We start from the raw sequence: 26,494 nt of genomic DNA, 5'->3' as shown, positions 1-26,494 counted from the left end.
CAAAAGAAATATGCGAATATAAATGAAAACTAGGCAATATAATAGTATTAACCACTGTATCATCTTCACAGGCACTTGAAGGGGGTCTAACAACGGTAAACTAGAGGGCACTATTCAAGAAAATAGAATTTGCATTAAATAACCCATTATGATATGATATGGCATTTATAACGCGCCTATACACAAGTGTTTCAAGGCCTGACGAGGCAAGGGAGGGGAACAAAGGGAGGACAGACAACGATCCTACTAGGCCAGGTGTCATTCAGATTGCACAAGTGCATGGGCAGGGGGTGGGGACAGTGCAGTACATGGGAATAGATAACAAAAGTAAGTAACGGTCATCATGTAGCAAGTGCATGGGTAAGTGCAGGTGTCGGGTGTTAAGGGCAGGTGGGGGACTGCAGGGATACAGAAACAGTCCCCAAGTGCGGGGGTTGCCAGATGGGCAATGCAGGTGTGTGTTGCTGGCGGGGGAGGGACCAGGGTCCGGGATCTGACGGTGTCCAGGTAGCAGGTGCAGTTCCGGTAATACCCGGGAGGTCAGCAGAGCAGAGGAGGAGAAAAAGCAGAGGCAAAGAGAAAGGTTTTGAGGTGTTTCCGGAACCGGAGATGGTTATCCTCAAGTTTAAGAGAGGCGGGGAGGCTAATTCAGAGGGAGGCCCCAGCCGAAAATAGAGATCTACCACCAACTCGTTGCTTAGAGAAGCGACTGACTCTGAGGGAGTTGGAGGCAGATGAGTGTAGAGCTCGAGAAGGAAGATATTTAGGGAGACAGAGTTGAAGGTATTGAGGCCCCAGGCCTCAGAAGGCCTTGTGGACAATTCAGAGAGTTTTGAACTTAATCCTTGCAGCCACTGGGAGCCAGTTCAGAGATTTCAGTCCTGGAGAGATATGATCCCTGGGCTTGAGGCCAAGGACAAATCTCGCAGTCCTGTTCTGGATAAGTTGCATTGGGCGGAGAGTAGAAGCAGGCAGATTAAGAAAGAGGCTGCTGCAATAGTCCAGCCTAGAGAGAACCAGAGCTCTGGAGACAGTGAGCTTCTGGGGGATGGAGAGGAAAGGAAGAATACCTCTGAGGTGTGCAGCTGGTAATGTGACTTCTTAGAGATGTCGGAGATGTGAGGGGAGAAGGACAGTGTGGAGTCAAAGATGACCCCAAGGTTTTTTGCCTTGCAGGGGGGAGCAGGAAGAGGGCCAAGATAGGCTGGCCAGAGAGCTACAGGAAAGGAGGGAGCGGGAGTTCCGATGAGGACAATCTCAGTCTTACTGGCATTTAGGCAGAGGTCACTGGCGGCACACCACTCCTGGATATCAGACAGACAGTCATAGATGAGGGAAGGAGAGGAGGAGGCCGAGGGTAGCCTGAAAATGAGCTGGGTGTCATCCGCATAGCACTGAAAAGTTGGGGCAGAGAGCAGCGATGCTGTGGGCAAGGATTGCCAGGTATTGGTTGAACAGCTAAGGAGAGAGGTTAGACCACTGGGGGACACCACAAGTAGAGAAAAAGATATCTGAGAGGAAGGACCCAAGTTAGACCTGGGAGCGTCGGTCAGAGAGGAAAGAAGTCCGCCACGCCAGAGCCTGACCAGTGATACCCAGGTTATCACGGAGATGGTTGAGCAGGATGGCATTGTTGACGGTGTCAAAGGCAGAAGAGAGATCGAGCAGGATGAGGACGCAGGGGGTGTTAGCATCAAGGTTGGAGAGCAGGTCTTCACAGATGTTCAGGAGAGCAGTTTCCGTGCTTCTGGCAGCTCTGAAGCCAGACTGATGGTCATGAAGGCAGCCCACAGATTCAGAGTGGAGATTAAGCTGGGAGAGGGCCAGTTTTTCCAGGAGCTTGCCCAGGAAGGGAGTGATGGAGATTGGGCGATAGTTAGCCAGGCACGAGGGGTCGGCGGAGGGTTTCTTAAGAAGGGGTTGCACAAGGAAGTGCTTCAGGGGGGATGTGAAGACTCCAGTGGCGAAGGAGTGATTGCAGAAATCAGCCAGTGAGTTGATGTGTGGACCTTGATAGTTTTGGAGGAACAGGGGTGAACCTGTTTCGATTAGACTTTCATAGATCGGACTTGTCTAGAAACCTTGTCTGCAGAAAACATGGGAAACAGCAGAGAAGGAGGGAGGAGAGGTGGCTGCAGAAGGGCTAGAGGAAGAGCAGGGAGTAGAGGGAGGGGGGAAAGGAGGAGAGTGAGGACAGGATGTCCTGAGTTTTAGAGATGAAGTGGGGTTATTGTTGAGGGCTATTGTTGTTATAACGTATGCAACAATGACTTGTACCCCTCTTTTTTATATTGGATTTTATTTAATATATCGTGTTTTTAAATTTTAATTATCAATTGTAGAAATCTTGTTTTTATGTTTTTAAAGCTGAATACTTAACATTGAATCGAGCTCATATGACTGACTGACAATCCTTCATACTCCCTACTTGACTCCACCACTCCCTCCAGAGCGGTGTAATGACATTTTCTATATTTGGATAGTAGTTTGATGCACTTGCCCCACAAGGTTAATATTGCCTTTTGTATGTTACTGGTTTCTTAATTTCGTTTGGTTTAGTTTGTTTGGTTTTGTCTCTATCCATGTACCACTTTGCTCACACCTTCATAACATTTCTGACCACGTGTTCCCATTTTTGTGCTGTTGTACAGGCACCTTTTTGGGAAATGTGTCTGCCATCTGTAAATGTTATTGTACGTAATTTATGTTCAAAGTTGACATCTCCCATCTTCAAATAAGTACACATACAGTATTTCTAACCATGCCTGAGTTTACTATTATGATATGGCATTTGTAACGCGCCTATACACAAGTGTTTCAAGGCGCGACGAGGCAAGGAAGGGGGAACAGAGGGAGGATAGAGACAACAATCTTACTGGTCCAAGTGACAATGAGATCGTGCAAGTGCAGGGGTATTACAAGTCCTGCTTGACGCCCATTATTTGTAATCAAGTCGAACATACATATTGTTCTGTGAGAGACAAAAATGTAGTTCTTATGGGCAAATGCACCTGAAAAAATGTCCCTACAATGTAGAGGGATTAACACCTTTCGGCTGCTTTGGAATGTCCATGCTTGCTCAGTTACCCCTTATGCTTTCTCCAGAAGGGTAAATCATACCTAGTCATCCATGGTTTGTGGGAAATCTCTTGTTTGATGGAGGATTTTGCAGGGCTTCTGGTTCTGGCTAGTGGATGCCCCCCATGCCTCTTTCTCACAAGCCACCCTTAATGTTCCCAACGCCTTAGAGGACTTTGTAACAGTTCATACCAGGTCCCAGACACCAGAGACCATGAGATTACTGCAGCAATTCCTAAATAGGTCCTGAGGGACTGTCTCAATAGAAGCAACTGACCGCCACTGCCAACACGAACAAGAAAAAATCAACCAGTGGCTGTGTGAGACGTTCGGGCGAGACATGGGAAAAAAAAAATCTTAAAACACGTTTCTATTGGAAAAATAGACTTTTTTTTGTTTCAACACTAAAGTCTTTTATTATATATCACGCTGCTTCCACCAGGAGAGGAGACCCCTATTAGGGAAAGAGACTTGCTAAAGACTATTTTGTTTGCGTTTACTGTAGGCAAGTGTCATTCTGAACAACCTAAGTTAGTGCTTAAACCCTGCTGGCTTGATCTTATCGGACTCTGAGTATATAAGTCACGTACTGAGTTGAGTGGAAACCTTTGAACGGTATTAAGTTGTGTACGAGTTGATTTCACTTTCCCCTTTCAAACCCCATTGTTTTTAGACGTTAACACCATGTAGCGCAACTAACAATTGTCACTGTGTTGATTATGCCATCACTGCTTAATGTTAGACAGTAAAATGGTGCTCTAGACACAAAGGTTCCAGAAGCTACGTATGGTGGCCCCACACAGGAGAGGCCCATGTTAATGAGCAGCGTTGCTTAAGTGAAAGCTGGCTGAGAGAGAGGTCTAGAGGTTGGAATAATTGCTGCTGCCTGAGAGAGATATCGGATGGTTACTGATGTGGTCCAGGTAAGGGGACTATGCACAAACAGTGACAGAAGGTGGGTTCTGACTTGATAAGGACCCTTCAGACCCTCTCTTGCATGCAAATACAGGACCAAACACTATGCTTTCTCATTGACGCATTGAGAGCATAGGTTTAGCCATTTTTGAAGGATACAAGGGGGAGAGAGAGCTGGGGACGGAAAAACAAGAGGGAGGGAGAGAGCACCATGAGTGGCTGGGAGAGAGGGAGAGAGATAGAAAATCATTTGGCGTGGAGAGATGGGAAGGGGAGTGAGCGGGACCAGTGAGTGGTGAGCGGGTAAGAGAGATGCATGAGAGAGATAGATGAATTCGATTGAGGGAGAGAGCTGCATGTGAGGAGAGAGATATGCATGTGAGGGAGAGAAAGAGCTACAAGCCAGAGGGCTGTGAGAGTAAACCGAGAAAGTCTAGTGGGAGGGCTGGGAGGGGGCCCTAAGAGTGGGCTCAGAGACTAGATGCTATAGTGTGTCGCAAGCAAGGAAGCGAGCCACGAGTGAGTGATAAAGAAAAGAGCAATAGAGCAGAGAGATGGGCCGGCTCTGGGCAATATGGAGCGTGCCATGTGCGAGAGAGTGAGTGCACCATAGGAGAGAACGAGAGAGAGTGTGCCATGAAAGAGAGTGTGTCATGAGCAAAAAAGACGGGCACTCTGGGTGTGTCTGTGTCTAGGACTTGTTTGTTTTATTATTTATAATGCGCGCCAGATCCGAGGGTATCGGGACGCAAAAAGCTTCAAGAAAATGTTCAACTTCATTACAGTGCTGTACAAATATATACAAGTATATACAATATCAATACAAATACAAAGTAAACAATATGGGGTCAGAGGTGTATACAGCAGGGTGAGGATAGCAGGTACAGAGAAGTCAAGAGGGTGATAGATAACATAGATATATTATATACAGGGATGGCTGGGCATAGCAGCAGGCCAAAGAGTAGGTTTGCAGAGAGTGCGGGAATAGTCTGTTGCATGGAGTCTACAGTATATACAGAGTGGGGTAAGGGCAGCTTAACGCTCATTTTCTTTGATCCAGTTAGTGGTTTTAAGTCTGAAGTGCAAGTATGTTTGGTCGGCCCTTAGGGCAGGGGGTAAGGAGTTTCACAGCTGAGCAGCTTTGACTACTGGGAAGCTGCATCCTCCAGTTTTGGAACGTTTAAATCTGGGTATTGTTAGAAGGTGGGAGTTGGCTAATCTTGTTGGGCAATTGGAAGATTGTCTCTTGAATCTGTCTATAAGATAGCGTGGGGCAGCATTATTTAGGCATTTATGTGTGAGTGAGGCTGTTTTTAACAGGATTTTATCACTGGTGGTAAACCGCCTTCTTATCTCTGAGATGTGAGTTTTTTTTTTGCTGTACCCAATGCCGCTCTGAGGGCATTATTGCAAGATCTGGATTTTAGTGATGAAGTGTTTATTGGCCCCCAGATATAAGGCATTGCAATAGTCCAGTTTTGATAGAATTAATGCTCTGGCCAATGTGATGCAGCTGTGCGTGTAGAGGAAAGGATTGGCAGCTCTAATTAGCTTACAGGTGTAAGCTGTGGCTGAGGCCATGGCGTTGACCTGTTTGGTGAAGGAGAGGGTGGCATCTAGGTAAAGGCCTAATGATATGAACCACTGAAATCTAATTGGCTCCTAGAAAGAGCAGATGACTGATGTCTGTACGTAAAAATAGAGCCATTGCTTGGTGGCCGAAGGTAACCTGGAACGAGAAAGAAAGAGGATAAGGAATGGGGAGTAGAGTGGAGAATGAAGTGGATGTCTTTGTGTGTTACTAAGGCCAGTTTGGTTATATTGCCTACTGCAATCAGAATGTAGTTGGATGTGCTTCACCCCTTATATCATAATCATTGATAGTGTGTCTTGGCTTCCTGCAGAGATCTTTTAAAACCTCACAGGTAGCACCTAGAAATGCAGCAAAAAGGGTTCACTGGGTTTGTGTGACAAGGGTGTCTATGCCATTCTGAATGTAGAATGTCTCTAATCGCAGATTCTTTTTTTCTTTTTTTTTCTGCTAGATTAAAAAAAATGCCCCAGTCAATGCCTGAATATGCTTTGACAAGAAACTATTTAGAGTTGATGGTAGAACTGCCATGGAGTAAAAGCACAACTGGTGAGTCCTAAATATTGACATTAACCTCTTTAGCTATTGTACAGCAATGCGATTGGGAACTACCTCCAATCTACTGTAGGGGGTTTAAATAGTTATTCCCAAAGCATATATGCCTCGACCTTATTCAGATGATTAAAATGTAAAAGTGAGTTTGTTCACAGAAAGCTAAATTCTGAATGTTGTACATGAAAATGTCCCTTCTCCTCAAAATGCAAAATGGATCCCATTCAATCTGCCTTGCCTGCTAGCCATTAGAGCGGATTACCGCCCTGACAGCATTGTCTGTGTATGAGACCTGCAGTTGACAAGAGAGAGACTATGTATGCATAGGAAACCTGCTATGCTTCTACCGCTGATTTACCTGTTTGGTTTGTTCGGGAAGCTTCTCCTCCTGCTGTGTTTGCTGTACTTACGCTGGAAAGCATGCATCGCTGTCAGTTGCACATTTTCTCGACTGTGCATGCAATGACCATACCGGTTCCCCTGCACCGCTCTTTGAGTGCGAAGGAAGCTTGCATTTCTATTGACTGTGTTTTGCCATTCTAGTGTTTATTGAAACTGCCATTGCTGAACGTGTGCTATGCATATTCTGCTGATGCTCATGCTGTAACCTGTGTGTGTGTGTTGTAAATTTTGATTACTTTCTTGAAATTGTTCTTTTGTTTAAATAAAACTTCATAGTTCAAGAGAAATATGCAATTGGGTTAAATAAATTGCTGACTCTTAAATTGGTGTATGATAGCCACACAGAATGAATTGAAATGCTTGCAAATACATGAAACAAAATCTGAACTGGAATAAATATAAGGTCAAAAGACTGAAGCTGGGTCCCAGTCAAGAATTCATGTGCCTTTTTTGTGCTGTCTGGGTCATGTCTTTGCCTTGCTGGGCATTGAGTCCAGGACTTGATATGAGTGCAAATCCTTATGAATTCTAGGCGTTTGAGGTAAGGGAGTGTCACTCCATTTAAGTACCCCCAATATGCATCTGCCTGCTTGGCTTTGATTGATGCCCATGGGCAGTGTCATCCTGTTTATCATTGTTGGGTGACACTGCATGGATGTACACTGAGGGTGTCCCTGTAGAACCCTTCCCTTCACAAATCTAGGCTAGGGACCTGCAGTTGGAATTGTTTCTCAGGGTCTGTAAGCTATCGATGTGCCTGCTTGTGGTGTCTAGAAGGCACATTGGTCCACGCTGGCCATTTTGACTGAGATGTCTATATGGAATCTACACCCTGATCCGAATAAATGCAGTTCAGTGATTGGGTTCATCAACCTAGCATCCCATAGATTAGGAAGAGCCTGCTTGACTTCCATCTGGCAGTATGGAAAAAGATGCCTTAAAAATGTCATAGTAAAAAAGATGCCAGATTTAAGACTACCTGATGATTAAGCTCTGGCTGGTATCTTGGGGTACTGGACTTTCCATAGTACGGTGTTGGAATAGGAAGCATACTTCTACCTGGTGCCCACGTGTATCTCATACTTTGAGCCTGTGCTCATGTAAGAGGTTGTATGCTCAAGCCCCTTAGAGCTCAGACACTACAGTTTTTCGCGCAATGTCTCAGGCATGTGTGGCGGTCAGACGGAGGATACAGACTCTGATAAGCCATTTCAGTGTTGTTTTTATTAAAGAAAAGGAAAAATACATATGTCTCTCTACACTATATTCTATGATATAATTTATAACACGCCTGTGCACAAGTATTTCTAGGCGCAACAAGACAAGGAAGGGAGGACAGAAGGAGGAGGACAAAACAGCGATCTTACTAGGTCTTGTGTCATTCAGATCTCGCAAGTGCAGGAGGGGGAGGGGGAGAAGTGCCACGGGGAAAGGAGGAATAGGAGTGTGCAAAGTAACTAGTAAGTGCAGCCGGGTGCTGTCTCATAAGTGCAGAGAGTCAGGGGACTGTAGGGTTGCAGATACAGTCCCTTAACTGGTTGGGAGGCCTGGAGGTAGTGCAAGGGCAACCGGTCATGCAGGAGCCTAGTACCGTAAGATCAGTGGGTGGCCAGATGGGTGGCCAGGTAACCAGTATGCGCAGCAGACAGGGACATTAGCAAGGGAAAGAGAAAGCAGAAGCGAAAAGAAAGTCTTGAGTTGCTTTCGGAACCTTAGGTGGTCCTGCTCAAGTTTGAGAGAGGCAGGGAGGCTGTTCCAGAGGGAGGCCCCAGCCAAGGAAAGAGATCTACCCCCCACTCTCTCTGCCTGGAGAAAAGTCTGACCCCCATAGAGTTGGAGGTGGATGAGCAGAGGGCTCGAGAAGGAAGATGCTTAGGTAGAGAAAGTTGGATGTAGTGTGTTCCCCGGGCCCCACAAAACCATGTGCACGCTGCCGAGGATCATGAACTTTATCCTTTCAGCAACAGGGAGCCAATGGAGAGATGTCAGGGCTGGAGAGATACGATCCATGGGCGTGAGGCCAAGGAAAAGTCTTACAGTCCTGTTCTGGATAAATTGTAGAGGGTGAAGAGTAGAGGCATTCAGATTTAGAAAGAGGCTGTTGCAGTAGTCCAGCCTAGAGAGTTCCAGGGCTCTGGAAACAGTGAGCTTCTGGGGCACGTGAGAAAAGGAAGAATACCTCTGAGGGGGTACAACTGATAGTGTGACTTCTTAGAGATGTCAGAGATGTGAGGAGAGAAGGAGAGGGCGGAGTCGAAGATGACCCGAAAGTTCTTAGCCTCACTGAAGGAGCAGGTAGAGGTCCCAGGGTGGGCGTCCAGAGTGAGCAGGAGTCCCAATGAGGAGGATCTCAGTCTTACTGGCATTAAGGCAGAGATCGTTGGAGGCACACCATTCCTGAATAGTGGGCAGACAGTCTGGTATGAGAGAAGGAGAGAAGGAGCCATAGAGGCTGAGGGGAACCTGAATGAGAGCTGGGTGTCATCTGCATAACTTTGAAAGTTAGAGCAGAAGATAGAGATGCGGTGTGCCAGAGGTGCCAGGTAGTGGATAAATAGCAAGGGTGAAAGGTTAGTCCCCTGGGGAACACCCCAAGTAGAGAGAGATGGAAGAGAGGAAAGACCCAAGTTGGACCTGGGAGAGTCGATCAGTGAGAGAGGAGTTCAACCAGGCCAGGACCTGACCAGAGATACCCATGTTGTCTCGGAGATGATTGAGAATGATGGCGTAGTTGACCGAGTCGAAAGCAGAGGATAGGTCAAGGAGAATGAGGACAGAAGGAAGGTTAGAGTCAAGATTGGAGAGTAAGTCTTCACTGGTCTTCGGGAGAGCAGTTTCCGTGCTTCTGGCTGTCCTGAAGCCAGACTGGTGCTCATGGAGACAACCAACTGATTCAGTATGTAGATTAAGCTGGGAGACGGCCAGCTTTTCCAGGAGTTTGCACAGGAAAGGAGTGACGGAGATAGGGCGGTAGTTTGCCGGAGAGGATGGATCGGCAGAAGGCTTCTTATGAAGGAGGTGCACAAGGGCGTACTTAAGCAGGGAGGGAAAGGTTCCAGTAGTAATAGTGATTGCAGAAATCGACCAAGGCTAGAGAAAGGGTGTCTGTGGTCCTTGATGGTTCTGGTGAGAAGGGGAGCACCTGCTGTGACAAGACTTTCATAGATCAGACTTGTCTAGAAATATTGTCGGATGTGAACAGGGGGAAGGAGGAGAAAGGAATGAAAAGAGGAAACGGCTGCAAAGGGGCCTGGAAAGGTAGAGGGAGAGGCAGAGGAGGTAGAGGAAGAGAGAGTAGACAGGATGTCCTGGGTTTTAGTAGTGACATGAGATGCCAAGGCCGTGCAGAGGGGCTGGGAGGGAACAAGAGATGTAGAGACTGCATCCCTTACCTCCAGTTTGGTCTTTTGCTTTTCTTACCTTGCTTCTATTTACTCTCAGCTGGCTCTGCCTTTACCCTATTTGCAGATTTAACACCAACAAGTCTCTGAGCTAGTCTTCCTAAACCTACATAAATATCAACCAGATTATCACCCATAAAACATTGCTTGCACTGTCCTTACGCCACATGAATATTCAGTGATACTGTCCATGTCGTGTGAAGCCAGCACTACCTGGGGCTTGCTGTAACATCATCGGGCCTGGTTAGGGCAGCAAACAAGACAACAAAACGATCAGGTACACAGCACAAGAGTGAATTGCGTCTTGACATGAGACTGGCGCCAGTGCTCCCCTCCCTTGGCCCTGTGGGAATATCTGAAGTGAAGTCTCAATAGTGACCTCTCTCCTCTAATACCTGCCAGGACCTCTTCATCTGCTTTATGCTGAGTAAGCTTCCAGGGGTTAGCTTGGACCATTATCTTGCGATTGCTTCTGTGCAAAGCCCATAATTTAAGTTCATGCATTTGTGTACTTCAGTTCAGAGCTATCAAAGTACTTAAGAAGATTTAACAGCTGAACCCAGATACAACTAAAGGAATGTAAGCTGTTGCCTTAAACATATCTTTAGTTGACCATTTTAAATGTTTCGGAATCCATTCCTTACTGTTGATCTGCAGTCCTTGAACTAGGAGACAGTCATAGCATATTATGTGGTACCTGGAATTCATGATTGCGTTTCCCACCATTTTACTCCCAGTCCAGTCACGCCCACTGTCAGGACTCTCTCCTTCGAAACAACTCAGCAATCACTTGTCTAATATGTACCTGAGGTCCTACATGGAGCTGCTGAAATGCTGTGCCCTCCTGGTGGACCCCAATGCTCACTGTTGGGGACGCTTACTGCCTTAACCAGAGATTTGGGATTTTCCATTTAGTCAAACCATTCTCACTTTAGCCGAACAGAGTTTAGCCAAACCATTCTCTAAATTCTCTAAATGAAGCTGCTATTCAGAGTTGATTTAACCTATATTAAGTATTTAAAGTCTGCTACTGTCTGACCCTCAATTCACACTGATGACATGTTCTGCATCTGTCTTCCCACAATTTCTCTTCTGGGAGCTGGAAGGGATGAGGAGTAAGACTCTGACAAAGTAACAGTTTTTGTGTTGGATGAAGACTTTTATTATCAAAACAAAAAGAGGGGTTTGGGTAAATCCTACCATAATCCATAATCCACCCAAGATCTTCACCATCCCCTGGTCCCCTTATTATTGCAGCACCCTTTGCAGTAGCAGACTGGAAAGGGTGTTGCAGTACTGTTGGGCAGGTGGGAAGGATACAGGGACTACGGCATATTGCACTAAGAGGCGGGTGATTCGGACCCCGGGACTACTCTACATTACCAGACTCCTCAACCACAAAAATAAGGGGAACGGGGGATGGTGAAGATCTTGGGTGGATTATCTACAAGCACCCCCATCCAGTACAGTCCCTTTGAGGGAGAAGACCCTGGTGGCCCTTTATCAATAGAAGACATATGTGCATGTAATTTATTGCAGTGACCTGGTGGATTTATTTCCAGCATCTATACTGCCCCTGACACGATTCTGGTTAGAGAAAATACTTCATAGAAGACATCACTCTCTCAGTTATATTGGGAACCCTGATGGGTGGTTCTCAGATCCTGAAGGTCGGATAAACAGCGGACCCAGTGGCGTCCAAGATCGACCGAAAAATATGTAGATCTAAGAGAATGGAATTATAACTATTCTATGAAAATTGAATGTGTATGAAGACACAAAAAGAACAATATTAATAGTGACAGGATTGTCTTATGTTCATTTGTGATGACTGAGGTCTCACACTTTTTTGAAAGAGAGAAGAGATTATATCTTGTGGATGAATGAAGGTATGAATGAGGAGAGTGTGATGTTATTGAATTTATGATAATGAATTGTATATTTTGAACCAAGAACTCAAATATTTTATATAAATAAAATATGTTTTGAGGGATTGGGTCCTCCGACGTATTCCATATCTATGACAGTAATCACCATAGCTGTGCTCCTTCGGAAAATCCTTCAGTGTCTGTGTCCTGCGTCGATGACATCGATACGCCGTCCTCGAGGACCTCCTCCGACGGCCGACGTCACCAGATTATAAGTGGGACGCACGACGTTTTTTTCCGCGAACGTGTTCGCTTCGGGAATCTCAGCGCACCTCGACTCTTTGGAGTTTCTGTTGTTTCTTGGTTCTTCGAACCTGTTTGTTTTGGGACGTTTCTTCTTCGTGAAGGATGTCTACCTCGTCTTCCACCCCGCGTCCGGGCTTTAAGAAGTGCGGGGACTGTGGGTCCAAGATGTCGGTGACGGACTCGCACGACGCCTGCCTCTGGTGCCTCGGGGAGGTCCATGAGACGGATGACTGCGTCAACTGCCAGTTGCTCACATCCAAAGCCTTGCGGGAGCGCAAGAAGAAATTGTCGGTAGGTAAGGTGTCCAAGCCACGGAAGTCGAGGTCTGCGGGGCTTTCGACAGACGATTCGAGGGGCAACACTCCACCTCTTCGTCGGAAGTCCAGTGGGTCTCGGTCCCGGAGTTGGTCCCGCCACTCCTCTGCCTCTTCGAGGCACTCCCAGAAGCGCTGTCATCGGTCACCTTCCCCGTCCTCATCCGAGGACTCCGACCGTCGGCAGCTCGCTTATCCCACCATGCATGCAACGCCAGAGGAGAAGGGGCTTCCTTCGGGAAGAAAATGTTAGCGATTCTCGAATCGCAGGGCACCGGTCCGTCCGCGCCTCCGAGTGCGATCGGTCGTGATCGGTCGAGAGACACCGCTCGCACGCCTTCGGGCTCGGGTGGTCGGCACGATTCACGTGAGAGGTCCCGCTTGGACAAGGGGAATCGTTCTTGTTATGCCCGGTCCAGGTTCCGGTCCTCGAGGCGCTCGAGACCGTGTAAACCTGTGGTGTCTTCGAGGAAGAAGTTGACGCGGTGGTGCCGAGGTCGTCGACGGACTCTTTCGAGGCCCCGCCTCCGAAGAAGTCGTCGGCGCCATCGGCGCCCAGGTTGTCGAGGGACAGGCTTGGGGCTCCAGCCTCGAGGCCTGTGTCGACGCCATTGAGGCTGTCGGCGCCGAGTTCGGCGGTGACGCCGATTCACTCGATGCCTTCGACGCCTTTCAAGGCTGCGTCGACGGGGGTACCCCGGGGCTCAGTGGAACCCCCTAGAAAGGCTCTGGCCAAGGTCAAGCATGGCACTGGTTCACATTCTGTGCCTTCTTACCGCCATCTTGAGTTTATTTCAGAGGTGGATGAGGGCTCTGATGATGGCATGGTTCCTAATACGGTGCCAGACGAGATTCTCTCAGGCCGTAGCGAATTTGAGGACCTGAGGCAGTCCCTGAACGATGCTAGTGGGCTGGACACCTCTCCGGAGGTGGAGTTTTGTAGGCCTGAGCCTGGCACTCGTGCCGACTCCTCGTACCGGCGCCTTATGTCTAGGGTCACCGAGTACTTGGGATGGTTTGCTCCCCCAGGGGAATTTCTTCAGGATGACCTTATGGATATCCTCGACCTTGGTCCACCAACTGACCCGGTAGTGCCGTTTCATATGGCTCTACAGAGGAGGGTGGCAGCAGCTTGGACTGCTCCGGAGAGTCTCCCGGCAGTGGGCAAGTCTTTGCCGCGAAAATACCGCCCAGCCAGTAGCGACCCGTGCTACTTGTCCAAGCACCCCACTCCGGAGAGTTTGGTGGTGCAGGCGGCTACGGCCCCGGCAAAGCAGGCGTCATATCCTACCATCCCTCCTGATAGGGACGACAAGTGTTTTGACGGCTGGGCGAAGAAAGTGTTTTCTTCAGGGGGTATGGCGCTTCAGGCGGCCAACTCCGTATGTGCCTTGTCACGTTTTACGCACACTCTGTGGAACTGTGTTTCCTTAGCGGCTGAGCATATTCTCGAAGTGGACGAACAGGATGGTTTCCTTGCCGTGGTTCAGGATGGCAAGGATGCCATGTGTGAGGCCGTTCAGTCGGGTTTGGACATGGCAGATTGAGTCAGCCGGTCCATGGCAGCGAGCACCGTGATACTCAGGTTTGCGTGGTTGCGGAAGTCGGGGTTTGCTCCTGATGTGCAGGCCCGGCTCCTCAACATGCCCTTTGATGGGAACATGTTTTTTGGCACCAAGGCTGACGAGAGCCTTGAGAGGTTGCAGACCTCCAAACCTGCAGCGAAGTCGTTGGGCGCTGCAGTTCGACAACCTCTGCCTTTTCGTCCTAGGGGACAGCAATGGAGGGGAGGTTCCTTTCGTTATTACTCATCCTTTGGTAAAGCGAGAGGAGCAGCCAGTCAAAGGGGCCACCGTAGGAGTTCCAGAGGTGGAAAACAAGGTACTCTAGGTGCCAAGGCCACTCGGGCAGTTGCCTCTTTGCCCTCAGGCGACGCCGCAGCCGCTTCAGCTCGGTCATGAGGCCATGTCTCATGGTTCGCCGGTTGGGGGAAGGCTGGCGCAGCATCTTGTAGAGTGGCGTGCCATTACTTCAGATGTGTGGGTTCTGGAGATCATAGCCCATGGCTACTGTCTTCCTTTCCAGCAGAGGCCTCACGACAATCCACCGGGGAATCTCTCTTTGAAGAGTCTGGATCCGCTCCTTGCGCATGAAATTCAATCCCTGCTGGAGAAAGGCGCCATAGAACTGGTGCCTGTAGCGGAGAGGAACAAGGGATGGTATTCCCCTTATTTTTTGATTTCCAAGAAAGACGGGGGATTGAGACCCATCATGGATTTGCGTGGTTTGAACAAACTCCTCAGGAAGGACAAGTTCATGATGGTTACTCTCTCTCAAGTCCTCCAGGCACTTCAACTTCAGGACTGGTTGGTGTCTCTCGATCTCAAGGACGCTTATTTTCATGTGCCGATCCAACCAAAGCACAAGAAGTACCTGAGGTTTGCGGTTGAAGACTCGCACTTTCAGTTTCGGGTCCTGCCGTTTCGGATTGACCTCCGCCAGAGGGTCTTCACCAAGCTCATGGTAGTAGTGGCAGCGCATCTCAGGAAAGGGGGGATTCATGTCTACCCCTACCTGGACGATTGGTTGATCAGGGCGCGCTCTCCCGAGCAAGTCCGGGGTCATCTGTCCGTCACCTGCCACTCCCTCCACAAGCTGGGCTTCTCCCTCAACTTAAAGAAGTCCCATTTGACACCAACTCAGAGGCTCCAGTACATCGGAGCAGTGCTCGACACTTCCCTGGGGCAGTGTTTTCCTCCCCAGGTGAGGGCTCATCACATTCGGCAGATGGTGCGCAAGTTTCAGCTTGCCCAGAGTCTCCCAGCGTTCGAGTTCTTGAGATTGCTTGGCCTCATGGCATCCTGCATTCTTCTGGTGCCAGAGGCCAGGTTGCGGATGAGATCTTTGCAATGGGCACTCAAGCTCGAGTGGTTTCAATCCTCCGGCAGGATGTAGGACCCTGTTCAGGTGCCGTCCTCGGTCGTCCAGGACCTTCTGTGGTGGTCCGACGAAGGCAATCTGATGAGGGGGGCTCCATTTTGGCTACCCTGGGCGGAAGTGACAATCATGACTGATGCATCCCTCACGGGATGGGGAGCTCATGCCAACGTGTTGACATTCAGCGGTCGTTGGTCTGCGTCGGAGTCCAGACTCCATATCAATCTGTTGGAGCTGAGGGCCGTCAGGCTAGCCCTGAAGGCTTTTCTGCCAATTGTGCGAGGAAAGAATGTCCTGATCCTGATGGACAACACGGTGGCCATGCACTACCTCAACAAAAAGGGGGGGCAGGGTCACTTCCTCTGTGCATCGACGTCATCGACGCAGGACGCAGACGCCGAAAGATTTTCCGAAGCAGCACAGCTGTGGTGATTACTGTCATAGATATGGAATACGTCGTCGGACCATCCCATCGAAAGAACGTTACCAGGTAAGAGAGTAACTTGTTCTTTTATTGCAAAAAGCGTTTTTGCAATTCTGAATATTGTTTTTAGCTAGCCTCATCCATACCTAGGTCCATTGTTTTCCTTCTATATACCTTACCTGGAGGACCTATGGTATTTACAGGTACCCTTCTATTTACCCTAGCCCTTTAGGCCACTTGGTATTGTATATATGTGTTATAGTAGTAGTGTATTGGTTTGAGGTATTACTGTTGATATTTGCTTTGTGTTTGAGTTCAAAGCCCTTGAATTTTTTATATATATATTTCTGAGGCTTGTGGAATCTGCTTAGATCACATGCTGTGCATAGGCCGACATCTAGTGGAAGCTGCGGAGTATTACAGTTTGTTTTTTCGAAACTCGAAAATGGCCGTCGACACAGGGCGTGCCAGTAATACTATCCCTAGTGTGACGTCCACTGTACCCAAGATCCCTCACGCGTCTAGGATCCTCAGATTGTTTTTTTCCGCCATACTGGTCGGAAGCATCTTGCGGAGTCCCCTGGCCTTAGCCATACTTTTGCTAAAATTTAAAATTATTAATCTATTGACATCCTTCCCCACACCAACGTCGAACTTCGATACTCGACGCTGGCTGGAGAAGAAATCGACTGTCGACTGCTGCACGACGGATTTGGGCCTCGGAAGGCCGCTGGCCTCGGCCCGGGCCTGGTAGGACGCTGGCCTCGGCCCTGCAAGTAGGTAGAGTGGGGGGTGGTACATACTCTACACTCTTGGTATATAGGTACACCCTATACATTTCCTACACTTAACAGCCCGCTGCCTCAAGGTGCGTATGGAGGGTACCCCTTTTCAATTCTGCCCCAAGTGCAACCGCAAATACCCTTGGGTCGACAGGCACGCCATGTGCAATCTCTGCTTGCCGAGGGACCACCCCGAAGCGAACTGCAGAGCGTGTAGTAGGTTTAAACCTAAGACACTTAAGGACCGTTCGACGAAGCGTTGGGCCCACCATGCCAGGCAGGCGGCCATGGCAGCGGAGGGCACCTTCAGCGATGGCAGCGACGCTGTACTTTTGGACGGCGAGGGCATTACGGCGTCGAAAGACAGCTGAGCGCAGGTCCCCGACCTCGGAAGGTCGTCCGGCAGGGCGGCTATGGGGAAGACCCCCGGCGATGCAAGCGCTTCACATACTACACACACTAAATACACTAAGTCCAACCGAGACTCGATGACGTCGAGTTCTCGGAAAGAGGCACAGACAGAACAGTCCGATTCGGTGTCCTCTGGGCGCTCTCGATCAAGATCGCCGCATGACTCCAAGCAATCATCCACTCTTGCCAAGAGTGCCTCGCTCCCTAGGCTAACAGAAGTTCGATCGTCGGAAGACGAAGACGACTTCCACCCCCAGGCCGCGCTCCAGGAGACGCAGCCCGCAACTAAAGCCAGCGAGGCCCCACGCTCAAAGGACAGGGACACCTCTCCCGATCCTCGATCGACGCCATTTTTCTACGCACGGGGAGGGGGGAAAACAGCAGAAGAAACTACCTGTACATTCTTCCACACCTGGTAAACACTCCACCCCCCCTAAACAAACAGACAAGCCCAGGTCTGCTGATAGGTCCACAACCAGCAAAGCTACTCAAGACAAATCCCATAGACTTGCTGAGAGAGTCATTCCCAGTTCCAAAAAATGGTCCAGTGAAGACATAGATAGGGTCATGTCAAGAATGTCTTCTTAGGCTGATTTTTATGATAAAAATCCAGAACATTTCCTCTCGTATGATCCACAGGGGGCCACACCCTCAGGCTCTACTGATCCTATCCCCCCGAGTAAGAAGGCCCGGTTTGAAACCCCGATGAGGTCTGAACCCTTCGAGGTACAACCTTACGCAACACCATACTCACGGTATCAAGAGGAGGCTTCTTTTTGTGGAGACCAAGAATTTGGTATGATAGAAGAGCAAACCCGGACGGGCTACTATGGGGATGATGAGGAACAGGAAGAAGAAGAGGATAACCCGGAAACATACAGAGTAGATTCCCCGGTAGAGAACGAAGCCCCGGTTACCGACTCCCCGGTCGATAATCAGCCCCTCCTAAATGAGGTTCTCGCTCGCGCAGCAGAACATTTCCACATTGACACCCATGGTGTACAGGAGGAAAGGGACTTCGCAGAAGAGTTAGTGGGAGAAAGGAGGCTGGCTGCCCAGACCATCCCTATCCTTAAATCCATTCAGCGGAGAATAGATCTGTCCCTGGTGAACCCAAACCTCACCAGAGCAGTCAATCCCAGGGTTGAAAAACTTTTCAGGGCCGCTCAGTCTGACCCTCTCTATATAAGAGGGCATCTAAAGCCAGATTCCCTAGTTGTTACCAACACTCGTAAGAGAGCTGGAACACCCTTGTCTTCGTCAGAAGCTCCTCCCGACAAGGAGAGCAAAAAACTATACGGTTTCGGCAGGAAAGTAGCCTCAACGTCTGCCTATCAAGCAAGGATTGCTAACTCCACCACCCTGTTGGCCAGCTACAACTGCCATCAGTGGGAAGAAGTCGCGGCTCTCATAGCCTCTGCTCCTGAACCGTTAAAGGGCCAATTAGCTTGGATTTCCGCAGAGGGTAGAGCCGTGTCTGGTTGCATTTTGAAAGCAACCTTCGACGCCGCGGATAACACAGGCAGATTGATAGCAGAAGGTACTCTTATCAAGAGACATGCGTGGTTACGACAGTCTGGGTTTAAGGCAGAAACTCAGGCATCATTGTTAGACAAACCGGTGGAAGCCGATCTGTTGTTTGGCAAGGCGGTCGAGGACGCACTGAAAAATGCCAAGGACGAATACGAGACTCTCAAATCCCTTGGCCAGTTAACCAATAAACCCCCAAACCAGAGAGGGAATAGTAATTTTCGTCGCCCACGCGGCCAAAATTCACAGAGAGGATCTAACTATTCCCAGGGGCAGGACAGTGGAACAACAACCAACAGTCTACCCAGGGTTACGGCAGAGGTAATAGGAGAGGTCGTGGTAAAGGCAGAGGCAGCCCCAGCAAGGGAGGTGGCACGCCTCCACCAAAGCAGTGACGCTCAGTTCAGGGTCCCTTCTCACGCAACCCCAGTAGGGGGACGCATTTCAAACTTCACCCAGGCTTGGGAAGGGATCACATCAGACAGATGGGTGCTGTCAACAGTATCCACGGGATATTGTATAGAGCTACTGCAGCGTCCCCGGAACCATCCTCCACGACAAAGAGTACACTCCTTAGAACATCAGAAGATTCTCCTCGAGGAGATCGCCATTCTTCTACAAAAGGACGCGATAGAACTCGTCCCGGGACACCAGGCACAAACAAGGGTATTTATTCAACTTACTTCCTTGTGCCAAAGAAAGACTTGACAATGCGCCCAGAATTGGATTTACGGCCTGCCAACAAGTATGTCAAGCCCCAAAAATTTCGTATGACCACGCTACAAGAGGTAATCCCCCTCCTAAAAAAGGGGGATTACATGGCAACCTTGGATATGAAAGATGCTTATTTTCATATTTCCATGTTCCCAGCGCACAGAAAGTACTTGCGCTTCAAGGTAGACAGTCGCCACTACCAATTCAAGGTACTGCCCTTCGGGATAGCTTCAGCACCAAGGGTATTCACCAAGATACTGGCGTTGGCGGCTTCACACCTACGCGGGGAGGCAATCCCAGTGTACCCTTATCTGGACGACTGGCTCATAACGGGGGAAACCCCAGGAATTTGCAGGACAAACATTCAAAGGACTATCGACATCCTCCACGAATTAGGCTTCTCAATCAACGAGAAGAAGTCGAGCCTGGTGCCAAGCACCTCAAAACAATTCCTAGGAGCAATCCTGGATACCCAGGAGGGGTTGACCTTTCCTTCAGAAGAAAGAATTCGAAATATACTACTGCAAATTCCGCATTATCAGTCCGGTTAACAAATAACGGTACGCAAAGCAATGCGTTTACTGGGCATGATGGCGTCATGCATTTACCTGGTCCCCCACGCGTGCCTGCACATGCGTCCCATGCAGGAATGGTTGGCGAAACAGTGGTCTCAGGCAAGTGGTCAGTGGGACGATCTAGTGGTCGTTTCGCCAACACTGGTACAAAGCCTTCACTGGTGGACAAGAGAGAATCTCGCAAAGGGGAAACCCTTTTACGATCCCGAAGTACAGGCTGTAGTCACTACAGATGCATGTCTGACAGGGTGGGGAGCTCACCATCTCCACCACACAGCTCAGGGTCTCTGGTCTCACTCAGTGGCCAAGAACCACATCAACCTGCTAGAGCTTCTGGCAGTATTCAGAGCGCTTCAGGCGTTCGAGCCCCATCTACTAAACCTGTCAGTGCAAATCCGGACGGACAGCACTACAGCCATGTTCTACCGGAACAAGCAAGGAGGGACTCGCTCGCCAAATCTGTCCAAGCTTGCCCAGAAAATCTGGATATGGGCACTCAGACGGAACATCTTCCTGTCATCACAACATGTTCCAAGGGAGCTCAATTCCCTAGCGGATGCTCTGAGCAGAGACTCCCTCCCAGAGGAACACGAATGGGTTCTTCACAGAGAGGTCGTAGAAGATCTCTTCTCTCAGTGGGGTTTCCCCACTATAGACTTATTCGCCACAAGCGAAAACAAACAATGCCCAGGATTTGCATCCAGGTTCCCCCAACCAGACTCCCAGGGGAACGCCCTGTGGATGAACTGGTCAGGGATGTTTGCGTACGCTTTTCCACCAACTCCTCTCATCAGGAAAGTGGTGAACAAGATAAACAGGGAATCGATGACGCTCGTCCTAGTTGCTCCCATGTGGGCAAGACAACCGTGGTTCCCACACCTACGCAGGATGGGGGTGTGCGAGTCCATCAAACTTCCAGCCTGGTACAACCTACTGTCCCAGCACCAAGGTCAAACAGTGCACCAGCAACCCAATTCAATGAACCTGGCAGCAGGGCTCCTGAGGTCATAGAGTTTGGACACCTCAAATTGCCACAGAGGTGTATGGACATCCTAAAGGAATCTAGGAAGCCAAACACAAGGCACTGTTACTTTGACAAGTGGAAGAGGTTCGTTATCTGGTGCCAGAGTAGACAAATCAACCCAGTTGATTGCACTCCTTCCACTATTGTTACATACATGCTCCACCTGCTAGATGCAGGATTGGTTTTTAACTCACTGAAAGTATACCTGGCAGCTCTCTCGGCTTACACCACTTCCCATAGCAAGGTCTCGTGGTGGAAAGTACCAGTAGTTCAAGCCTTCATGGAAGGAGTAAAGAGACTTTACCCTCCTATTTCAAACCCACCGCCAGGGTGGGACCTTAATGTGGTGCTAGCCAAGCTCATGGGCCCCCCTTTCGAACCCATGCATAAAAGCAGTCTCAAACACCTGACTTATAAAACAGCCTTCTTAGTAGCTATTACTTCTATAAGAAGGGTCAGTGAAATTCAGGCTCTGTCAGTGCAGCATCCCTTCTTTACTATCCATAAAGACAAACTGGTTTTACGCACGCACCCTAGGTTCTCACCTACATTTATATCAAAATTCCATGTAAACCAGTCCATCGAGCTTCCGGCTTTCTTCCAGAACCCGCAAAGCTCGGCTGAGGTGAAACTACACACCCTAGATGTGCGTAGGGCGGTCCTCTACTATGTAAATAAAACAAGACCGCTAAGGAAAACAGATCAACTGTTTGTCTCCGTAGCTACAGGCAGAGAGGGGGATCGCGTCTCTAAAGGAGCCATTTCGAAGTGGATTATTAACTGTATCCAGCTGTGTTACTCACTCTCTGAAAAGACTCTGCCTTTTACGCCAAGGGCCCACTCTACTAGAGGCATTGGGGCCACTCTGGCTTTCATTGCAAATGTTCCCCTCAACACCATTTGCAAAGCAGCTACTTGGAGCTCTATTCACACTTTTACTCAGCATTACTGCATTGACACCCATTCCAAGACAGATACACAAGTGGGACAAGCGGTTCTAAGACATTTATTTGCTCATGACCCTTCTCACATCCCACCTCCTTCTTCTGGTACTGCTCGCTAATCTATGCACAGCATGTGATCTAAGCAGATTCCTCAAGCCTCAGAAGGGATACATTACTCACCGTAATCGTATTTCTGATGCTTGTATCTGCTTAGATTCACATGCGACCCACCCTTCCTCCCCCCCGAGAGAAGGCGCATGATTGCTTGTAGTCTTACCTTTCTGTCTATCTGCTTGGATTATCTGTACACACGCTACTCCTCATGCTACCTCATGTCAGAAAAAATACAATCTGAGGATCCTAGACGCGTGAGGGATCTTGGGTACAGTGGACGTCACACTAGGGATAGTATTACTGGCACGCCCTGTGTCGACGCCCATTTTCGAGTTTCGAAAAAACAAACTGTAATACTCCGCAGCTTCCACTAGATGTCGGCCTATGCACAGCATGTGAATCTAAGCAGATACAAGCATCAGAAATACGATTACGGTGAGTAATGTATCCCATATATATATAAATATATATATATATATATATATATATATATACATTACATGGCCACTCTGTGGCCATGTAGTTATGGTTAAGTTGGTGTTTCCATTGGAAGAGCACTTTTTGGGCGGCTTATAACTTCGCTCTCCTTAGACGAATCCTCACCAAACTTTGCAAAAAAAGTATTTGGGTCACTCTGAATTTTTTTGCAAAGTTTGGTGAGGATTCGTCCGGGGGGGGGGGCAAAGTTATAGGGGGGGTCCCAAAACTTTTTTTTTCCCCATGGACTGAATGGGAAAAAAAATTTGCTTGCATCTACAGCCCAAACCGCTGGACAGATTTTCACCAAATTTGGACCAGGAGCAGCGGCTTGGTCCCGACGTGCTTTTGCAAATTTGGTGAAAATCCGTCCAGTTGTTTTTTTTAAAATGACCAAAAAGTAGGTCAAAAATAATTAGTGATATCTGTGTTCGATCCGCAGACACACTTCCCTGTTCGCTTCGCGTACAGTGTCCTGATTGGCCAATCGGCTTGCGTGATGTCCGCGGAAATGCGACGTGTTCGCTGATTGGACGGCATGGAGCGTGAAGCGCGTCAGATTTTCGGTAGCGCCCGCCATCTTGGATTCGCAGACATCCGCGGACAGCGCAGTGAAACTTTGTTCAAAATTTGTATTTAGTAGAGTGTGTTGGTGTGTAGGAGTGTTTGGGGAGGGTGGGAGTGTATGAGATAGGATGAAAGTTGTGTTTTTTTATGTGTTAGACGTTCTTTTTGTGTTCGATTTGTCTGCGGACATCACGGGTGTTCTGAAATGTTCTAAATAACCTGAATGGGGGTGTTCTGAGGACTCAATATGTGTCCGTTTTGTTCGCAAGCAAGCTGAAACTGTTCTAAGAACACTCGCGGTGTCCTGAAATGTTCGCAAATAAACAAAATGGGGGTGTCCTGAGGACGCTGTCCGTATTGTTCGTTGTCAAGTTGAATGTGTTCTAAGAACACTCGCGGTGTGCTGAAATGTTCGCAAATACACAAAATGGGGGTGTTCTGAAGACGTTGTCGAACACTCGCTGTGTCCTGAAATGTTCGCAAATATGAATGGGGGGTTGTGGCTGGCAAGTTGAATGTGTTCTAAGAACACTCGCGGTGTCCTGAAATGTTCGCAAATAAACAAAATGGGGGTGTCCTGAGGACGCTGTCAGTATTGTTCGTTGTCAAGTTGAATGTGTTCTAAGAACACTTGCGGTGTCCTGAAATGTTCGCAAATACACAAGATGGTGGTGTTCTGAAGACACTTCTAAGAACACTCGCGGTGTCCTGAAATGTTTGCAAATAAACAAAATGGGGGTGTTCTGAGGACGCTGTCCGTATTTTTCTCTGTCACGTTGAATGTGTTCTAAGAACACTCGCGGTGTCCTGAAATGTTCGCAAATACACAAAATGGGGGTGTTCTGAAGACGTTGTCGAACACTCGCTGTGTCCTGAAATGTTCGCAAATATGAATGGGGGGTTGTGGCTGGCAAGTTGAATGTGTTCTAAGAACACTCGCGGTGTCCTGAAATGTTTGCAAATAAACAAAATGGGGGTGTTCTGAAGACGTTTCTAAGAACACTCGCGGTGTCCTGGAATGTTCGTAGGGGGTGTCCTGAAGGTGTAGTCCGTATTGTTCGCTGACAAGTTGAATGTGTTATAAGAACTCTCGCATTGTTCTGAAATGTTCGTAGGGGGTGGCCTGAAGATGCTGTTCGTATTGTTCGATGGCAAGTTGAATGTGTTCTTAGAGCACTTGCGGCGTCCTGAAATGTTCGCAAATAAACAAAATGGGGGTGTTCTGAGGACACTGTCCGTATTGTTCGTTGTCAAGTTGAAAGTGTTCTAAGAACACTCATAATGTCCGCAGACATTAAAAGTTTCCATAGACCATAGTTAAAATGTTTGGGTGCCATGCACCCAAGACTCTATGCCCCGGCCACAACCACCGCAGCGTATCACATTTGCTTATAACTTTGGGTGAAAAACAAATGTATAAGGAACAAAGGTATTAGATACCATGATGTGATATGCTGCGATGGTTCTCCTTATTATTGTATACTTACTGTTTGGTCTAGTAACCGGAGTGCATGTATTTCTTGTTTATTTCTGTGATAAAAGAAAATAGCATGTTAGTATTAGTATTTTGTAATGACTTATTACATTGTTTAATCAAAATACTTTTTTTTTTGGGACCCTCATATTTAGTAGATTACAAATCAGAGTACTGTGCAATTTGCTCAGTTTCTGTATTTGTTGCTAAAATCATTGGGTCTGTGGGAGAAAAAAAAATCCATGTTGGATTAAAAAAAAAAACTTTTTCTGTTATGCTACAGTTTATTTGTTTGTTTGTTTTCAGTGTTCACTTGTTGTTTCTGGCTAATGCTTTATACTTTGGCTTGTTGCATTTTCTTGGAGCAGTAACATATTATTTATTTGTTTGGATATTATAAAATTTTGGAGCAGTTGGATACCAATTGGCGTATTCTAACTGTATTTTTTGGTCTAATTTAGTGGTATTCATTTATCTGATTAGTTGTTGTAGAATCTTTGAGCAGTTAGATAGCTTTTGGAGTATTCTAACAGTTTATATTTTTTTAAACACAAGTTTACTTAGGGTTTAAATACAGTTTAGTTATCAAATTTTGGTTTTAAGAACATCAAATAAGCATTTGTAAGATTTGCTGGTAATCTCTGCTTTAGAGTAATGGTACTATCATTACATTCAAACCATCCACATTTCTTTTTTATATATGCAATGTAGTGCCCTGAATTGGTTGTGGCTCCTGCGTGGTAGATTATACCTATTGTTGTGAAGGTTTTCTTACCAAGTGATATTTGACTGTGTGAATCCAGTCAGCTTGCAGTTGTTTTTGGTACCATCTGCATTGTAACGTAGAATGATTAGTATTATGTATTTACTATGTGTTTGTATTACTAACGTGGAGCGATTATCTGAATTGCAGGTAGAGCATAATCTACCATGGTTTGCATTTTGTACAAGTCGCTGAAATGGAATGGATTCACAATTTGGTATTGATATATATATGAAGCGTCCATTGGGGATTTCTTGTTGTGTCACATTGTTGCAGAGAGTGCATGTATGTTTCCACATGTATGAAATCTGAAAGATTTCATTTATAGATATGTTTTTGTTTTCCAGTACTTGTAGTAAGTACATTAGAAATTCTTGTGGATCTTCCTGTGAGTTTGAGTTTATAGTGAATTTCACAATTCCAGCACAGTAGTCCAATTGTTGTCTTATTCCATAAACACTATACGTGTTGTCAGGATTGTTTGCTGCATTTCTGTGAAGTACTAACATTTGCAAACACAATGGGTCTGTACTGTGTAAGTAAATGTTGTAAACAATTGGTGGTAATTTAAATAGAATATTCATTGCTACATTTGCGTAGCAACTTACACCAACTATATTTGAGAATTGAAATGGTCCAGGTAGTTCTGTATCTAACTGCTTTTTTTGGAGTTTGTCTTCCTTCTTTAAAGAAGTACCTGGTTTACTTTCCCTAATTGATTCTTTTTTGCTTGTGGTACTTGATGAAGTATTAGTTTATTTTACTCTCTTTGGAGGATTTGCAGTGACATCCTGTTGCATTTCTGTTTGATTTATTTTTCTTTTATAACGTTTTACTTTTTGTGGAACAGAATATGTGTTTAGGTGGGGGTGTATAGTGAGCGAAGTCTATTGTATTCTAAAATGCAAGGAATATCAGCGTTTATTTTACTTGCATCAAAGTTGATTAGAAATAGACCGTCAAGTGTACGTAAGCGTGATAGTGCTACGTAGCTCATGCCTTCTTTAAAGACTGTGTTACCAATATCTATCATTACTTTGTCTAGGGTAAGACCTTGTGATTTATGAATCGTGACTGCGTATGCAAGAGTTAGAGAAAATTGTTTTCTGCGTACATACATATCTTTGAAGAGAAGGAATCTAGCTGTTGAGCGTCCTATCCTTTTTACTTCTGAAAGTTTGTCAAAGAGTATATTGACAAACTGAATTTTGTTGTCGTGTGGGTATGTTTGAAAGCCAACAACTGTACCCAGTGCTCCAATAACTAGTCCTTGGTCCACGTCAAGGTTACGTTTAAGCATTACTCTGCAATTTAAGGATCATTTTAATATC

The 26,494-nt window shown here is 47.3% G+C and overlaps 1 protein-coding gene across 1 annotated transcript in view; it reads left to right on the top strand.

Annotated features, from left to right (window-relative positions):
* Positions 1 to 26,494, top strand: part of LONP2 (lon peptidase 2, peroxisomal) — a 1,695,025-nt gene that overhangs the window by 574,061 nt on the left and 1,094,470 nt on the right. The window contains exon 6 of the mRNA XM_069607050.1: positions 6,039 to 6,133. Coding sequence (XP_069463151.1) covers positions 6,039 to 6,133 — 95 coding nt within the window. The remainder of the gene's footprint in view (positions 1 to 6,038; positions 6,134 to 26,494) is intronic.

Source organism: Ambystoma mexicanum, chromosome 1p (assembly GCF_040938575.1).
Source record: "Ambystoma mexicanum isolate Mex_15411 chromosome 1p, UKY_AmexF1_1, whole genome shotgun sequence".
In the NCBI taxonomy this organism is placed as follows: domain Eukaryota; kingdom Metazoa; phylum Chordata; class Amphibia; order Caudata; family Ambystomatidae; genus Ambystoma; species Ambystoma mexicanum.
The sequence above is the reverse complement of the archived record's forward strand: the minus strand, read 5'-3'. Positions and strand labels throughout refer to the sequence as shown.